We start from the raw sequence: 6,580 nt of genomic DNA, 5'->3' as shown, positions 1-6,580 counted from the left end.
GATGTTTTATTGATTTATTTATGTTGTAGGGAGCAGATTTTTTTCCTTTTAAATGCAATGAGTTCAAGTAAAAAGTCTCAAATAAATAAAATACCCAAGTAAAGATACAGATAACCTACCTGAAAATTCTACTTAAGCACAGTAACGAAGTTGTTTTATTTCTATTCTTCCCACCTCTGATCCATCGCATCATCGTTAACAAATGCTTTACCTTCATTCTGAGCACATTCTCTCTTCAAGTGTCTTCTTTTTACGTTTTTCATGCCATCTTAGGTATCAATGTGACTTTCGCTCCTGTTATTTTCCTCCTGACTCTCAGTCAGCCTTCCCATCATTCCTGGCGGTAGACGTCACTCATTGTGCGACACGACTGTCTGGTGATAATCACTGATTTTGAATTAATTACCCCACAAACACAAGCCAAAGCTTTCCTGCCACTGCAGCGGAGTTTTGTTTAAATCAAATGTTTAATTTGTAATCAGATACTGTAAGTGCTTCATGAAACACATGACGGGGCTTAGCTGGCTACACACAGACAGGTGATGTTCATACTCCACAAATATACTGAGGCTGAACTTGCAGCTTGGGGGCCCTTAGTGGCTTCGATGGCCCTCTGCTTCTGTGGAGACTTCATAGAGCAAGAAATGGCGCTGGATATTGTACACAATTATTATGATTTTCATCATTTGTAATGGCTCTAAATTATGTGTTTGCATGAGGACACCTGATTAAAAATTCAATTGCAATTAATCTCTCAGTTCAAATTTGTAATCAAAAGTCACTTTGTATTAATTACAATTTGTCATATTTCCTTCAAGCAAATTAATATTTTTCTTTAAAGCAGAAATAACTCAGGGATTACTTTCTAATACAAAACAGTTTTAATAATCAGTTGCCTCTGTATATTAAATTATGTTGGTTTCTTTATTGAAAAGTTTTGTGTAACAGAAACAAATGAACAAACAGTACAACACTAATTAGTGAATGGCTCAAAGTAGGATTAATTAATTAATACTTCAGAGCCACACAACAATGCAAATTAGTTGGAACTTTGATTGGTTTTGTCAATAATTCTGTCTTTAAAATGATATGAAGATGAAAAATAAAACATTATTGCATTTCTGCCTATTTATTTAGCCAGTTGCTTAAGCAGACTTCAACTCAGATGTTCTCTTCTACATCGATGTCCAGTGCACTAGAGATGAGGTTAGGCTCCTCCGCACACACTGCCTTGGCCATTTTGCTCTCGGGTGGGCCGGTTTAGCTTTCGGCTCAAAGGACCATGTAAAAGAGGGGATTCATGGACCTCTGGAAAATGTGCTAATTCACAGGGTTTGGCCAACAGAAAGCCGAGTGCAGGAGTCACCGTCAAATGACTGGAGATGACAGACAGGTGATTGTAATTTATTCAAGCAACAAATAATATACAACAATAAAGTAAGCACACTGTAAGTAAACCAAGATAGTGGAATGCAAAGTCTCTCAGGAACAGGAAACCCAATCTGGTCCAAAGGCGTGACTTTACTAAACTTTTTGACAATAACATTAATAATAATAATATTTACTGACGCTGAAGAGACTTACAACATTTGAGACACAATTACTGGCATTTCTTTTTCTTTTCCAGTATTAGCACAGACAGCTGAAGTGACCTCCTCATGGTGACACACTGCCAGTGCCTATCAGTCCTAACATATCAAATCCTTTTGAAATTCACTCTAACACAAGTCTTTGACAGGTGAACATTACTAGTACCTTAGAAAAGCTCTCGGAAAGAACATTGTCTGGGTGAAAAAAGAAATTCCACCTTTAGTTTAACATAACAACAGTTCAGTAATTAACAATTTAACACCAAAATAAAATGCAGGTATTTCAGAACATTTATATTTTTTCAGGTGGTATGCCATGACAAAGGGTAGACAGCCCCCGGTGTAGATCTTCTCCAACAAAGTCCACTTCTGGAGGTGGCTCCCAGTCTGAATTCTTTTGTGGCCCAGAAGATTCTGATTTGTGAGAATTGTTGGCACATCCAGTACTGCAATATGTGGAGCAAAGTGTATTCTGTCTTTTAATTTTTTTTGTATCTTTCAGGTATGAATTTTCCCAAAAGCAATTGTTTGTGTAAACTTAGTGTCATATTTGGAGTACGGATGATAATTAATGCGACTCCTCACAGACGGCAGGCACCCTCAGGCGATGGTGGATGCTGTGCAGCAGCGTTTCTCAACCTTTAAGTATTTGCAAACCGAGTTTTCATAACAGTTTTAATTGCGCCCCCCTAACGTTTTTTTTTTTTTTTTAAATGAGCCCACTAATACCACTTTGTTCTTTTTAAATTAATGATATATCACAGATGCATATTTTATTATACCTATTTAACTTTTATCGACATTTATCTAATGCTATATTTATTTTTCTAGTATCAGAATGTAGTTTAAGTTAATTTGTTTCGGTTTCAATAGATGTATTTCTCATATTTTTGATTGTTTTCTTTTTTCACATCTTTGCGCCCCCCACTAGGGTTGTTCGCCCCACAGCTTGAGAACCACTGCAGTGCAGGTAAGTCTGCTCTGTCCAAGCTTTTTCTAATTTTATTCTATTTATTTGACATGTATATTATTTGGTAATTCTCAATTGTTAAATAAGTTGTGTGCCCCCCCCGCCCGAGTTCTTATATACAGTTCTGTATGTTTTATTATCAAAAGCAATCAAACAAAAACAAATAAAATTTAAAAAAGCATTCTTCTTTTAGTGCACTGCCACAGTGTTAAAAAATAATTTTGTGTGGTGTACAGCATGATCATGTGTATATTTTGGATTTTAATTTTATTTTACATTTTACTTTATTGATTTTGTATTAATAGTTTGTGTTTATAATTATTAGTAATTGATTTAATATGTAATAAGCATTGGTGAGAAGCCGTTTGTTCTTTTTTTGTCAAGGTATGTTTTTTTTACTTTTTGTTATATTAAAAGAGCAAAATATATAATATTATAAAGCTGAACTATTGTTTATTGTGTGAGGCTATGTATATTGTAAAGTGTTTTTTTTTTCTTTTTTTCTGATGAAATGTGTGTAATATATTTTAAATAGTTCTATATGTAATACGTATGTTATGAAAACAGAGCTAGGCACATGGTGGAGGCCGTAGGGGCTTTGGTGAGAAGCCGTTTGTATGACGCCCTGTTCTTTATTTTGTTTCTGGAAAAGGAAAAAGGATATAAACTTCTATTTCTCTTCCATGTTGATTTGTTTTTGACACAACACTAAGTAGGATGGATTTGAGTCGTTACATGTGCTTACTGTCCATTCAGAAGTGAAACTCACTCTTTAGTCAGGACAGTTCAGTTGTACTTCTCTCCTGTGGGAATTCTGGTGCGTCTCTGAAGTGTACTGCTCTGAGAGATTTGTTTGCCACATTCCAAACAGCAATATGGCTTCTCTTTGAGATTCATGTCTCAACAATAGTTTAGTTTGCTTACTTTTCAGGACGCGACTGAACCTCACTCTTGAGTCCGGAAGGGTTCTTGTTTTTATGCACTGATTTTTGAACTGCTACCCTTTTTATTCTGTTGTGAACTCTTGTGTGTATCTGCAGACTGACTATCTGTGAAAACTGTTTACCACATTCATTACAGCAATATGGCTTCTCTCCAGTGTGAACTCTTGTGTGTTTCTGCAGACTGTCCATTTCTGAAAACTGTTTGCCACATTCATTACAGCACTATGTCTTCTCTCTGGTGTGAACTCTAGTGTGTTTCTGAAGATTGCTCGAGTCTGAAAACTGTTTGCCACATTCATTACAGCAATATGGCTTCTCTCCAGTGTGAACTCTCGTGTGTTTCTGAAGATTGAATTTTTGTGAAAACTGTTTGCCACATTCATTACAGCAATATGGCTTCTCTCCAGTGTGAACTCTCGTGTGTTTGTGAAGACTGCTCATATGTGAAAACTGTTTACCACATTCATTACAGCAATATGGCTTCTCTCCGGTGTGAACTCTATTGTGTTTCTGAAGACTGCTCATCGCTGAAAACTGTTTGCCACATTCATTACAGCAATATGGCTTCTCTACGATGTGAACTCTAGAGTGTCTCTGAAGATTGCTCGTGTCTGAAAACTGTTTGCCACATTCATTACAGCAATATGGCTTCTCTCCGGTGTGAACTCTAGTGTGTCTCTGTAGACTGCCCATCTCTGAAAACTGTTTACCACATTCATTACAGCAATATGGCTTCTCTCCAGTGTGAACTCTCGTGTGTTTCTGAAGATCATCTTTTTGTGAAAACTGTTTGCCACATTCATTACAGCAATATGGCTTCTCTCCGGTGTGAACTCTTGTGTGTTTGTGAAGACTGCCCATATGTGAAAACTGTTTACCACATTCATTACAGCAATAAGGTTTCTCTCCAGTGTGAACTCTCGTGTGGTTCTGAAGATCAACTTTTTGTGAAAACTGTTTGCCACATTCATTACAGCAATAAGGCTTCTCTCCAGTGTGAACTCTCGTGTGTTTCTGAAGATTGCCTTTTAGTGAAAACTGTTTACCACATTCATTACAGCAATATGGCTTCTCTCCGGTATGAACTCTAGTGTGTCTGTGAAGTTTGCTCATCTCTAAAAACTGTTTGCCACATTCATTACAGTGATATGGCTTCTCTCCGGTATGAACTCTAGTGTGTCTGTGAAGTTTGCTCATCTCTAAAAACTGTTTGCCACATTCATTACAGCAATATGGCTTCTCTCCGGTATGAACTCTAGTGTGTCTGTGAAGTTTGCTCATCTCTAAAAACTGTTTGCCACATTCATTACAGCAATATGGCTTCTCTCCGGTATGAACTCTAGTGTGTCTGTGAAGTTTGCTCATCTCTAAAAACTGTTTGCCACATTCATTACAGCAATATGGTTTCTCTCCCATGTGAACTCTCGTGTGTTTCTCAAGACTGCTCACCTCTGAAAACTGTTTGCCACATTCATTACAGCAATATGGCTTCTCTCCGGTGTGAACTCTAGTGTGTCTCTGAAGACTGCTCATCTCTGAAAACTGTTTACCACATTCATTACAGCAATATGGCTTCTCTCCAGTGTGAACTCTCGTGTGTTTCTGTAGACTGGCCATCAGCGAAAACTGTTTACCACATTCATTACAGCAATATGGCTTCTCTCCAGTATGAACTCTCGTGTGTTTCTGTATACAGGCCCTGTGTGAAAACTGTTTACCACATTCATTACAGCAATATGGCTTCTCTCCAGTGTGAACTCTCACATGTTGCTGTAGACTGCCCCTCTGTAAAAATTGTTTACCACATTCATTACAGCAATATGGCTTCTCTCCAGTGTGAACTTTAGTGTGTCTCTGTAGACTGCCCATCTCTGAAAACTGTTTACCACATTCATTACAGCAATATGGCTTCTCTCCAGTGTGAACTCTAGTGTGTCTCTGAAGATTGCCCATCTCTGAAAACTGTTTACCACATTCATTACAGCAATATGGCTTCTCTCCAGTGTGAACTCTAGTGTGGTCCCTCAGACTGCTTATACGTGAAAACTGTTTACCACATTCATTACAGCAATATGTCTTCTCTCCAGTGTGAATTCTCATATGTTGCTGAAGATTGCCTTTATGTGAAAACTGTTTACCACATTCATTACAGCAATATGGCTTCTCTCCGGTGTGAACTCTCGTGTGTATCTGAAGATGGCTCATTTGTGAAAACTGTTTACCACATTCATTACAGCAATATTTCTTCTCTCCGGTGTGAACTCTCATGTGTTTCTGAAGAGCACTCCTGTTAGAGAATTCTCTGCCACATTCCACACTGCAGTGATCTTTCTTTCCTGTGTAAAATTTAAAACAAGAAGGGGAAAAAAAAGCTTATTTTCAATTCGCTGCCTCATTATCAACATTAACTCACATTAAATACATGATGGCTGAAATTAGGAACAACCTTTGATCAGCATAAGCAATTATAAAACTTTTGTTGTACTTGGAAAACACACTTAATTTGTTAATTTTACATTCTCTATTACAACTTCTCACCAGGGCCACATGTATAAAACTTCATTATGCTCGGCCACATATATGAAAGCTGTTTCTTATGCAAAAGTTAGGATTTATAAAACTAGAACTTGACATTTAAATTGGCTCAAAGTTCCCTCAAGTTTTGAGCATTTGTAAGTCCCATGCAGACTTTATTTCTGTTGGCATTTTAGCAACTCCAGGTGGAAAAAAGAAGAACTGAATAGAAAATCTCATTTCATTGCACATTTCACATTCTGATGTTTGACAGGATACACAAGAAGTGAGTTTTGATGTATCACAATGACATTTTGGATCATGATGATGACTTAGCTGATTTACACTCCCTACTGTCATCCTCTTTGAAGTGTGTGCTGAACTGCAGCCTTCATTACAGAGACCACCGTGCAGAAATCGCACAATCCCAGTTCTCTTACAGGTCTTAACAGCTGTGGGTTATTTGACGATGGCAGCTTTTCAGTATGAACTGCCTGACTGGTGAGGAATCTCTCAGTCACCCTGAGCCATGTAATGCCATCTGTACGGGATGGTACACTTAA

The 6,580-nt window shown here is 37.6% G+C and overlaps 1 protein-coding gene across 1 annotated transcript; it reads right to left on the bottom strand.

Moving 5' to 3' along the window:
• Window positions 1-3,496: 3,496 nt before the first annotated feature.
• LOC127525831 (zinc finger protein 160-like) lies at window positions 3,497-5,866 on the bottom strand. Its single transcript, XM_051921629.1, has 2 exons — window positions 4,953-5,866; window positions 3,497-4,616 (listed from the first exon to the last, which is right to left on the bottom strand). The coding sequence occupies exons 1-2, from the start codon at window positions 5,769-5,771 to the stop codon at window positions 3,726-3,728; spliced, it is 1,710 nt and encodes a 569-aa protein (XP_051777589.1). The 5' UTR covers window positions 5,772-5,866; the 3' UTR covers window positions 3,497-3,725.
• Between the last annotated feature and the right edge of the window lie 714 nt (window positions 5,867-6,580).

This window comes from Erpetoichthys calabaricus (genome assembly GCF_900747795.2).
Source record: "Erpetoichthys calabaricus chromosome 1 unlocalized genomic scaffold, fErpCal1.3 SUPER_1_unloc_12, whole genome shotgun sequence".
In the NCBI taxonomy this organism is placed as follows: domain Eukaryota; kingdom Metazoa; phylum Chordata; class Cladistia; order Polypteriformes; family Polypteridae; genus Erpetoichthys; species Erpetoichthys calabaricus.
The sequence above is the reverse complement of the archived record's forward strand: the minus strand, read 5'-3'. Positions and strand labels throughout refer to the sequence as shown.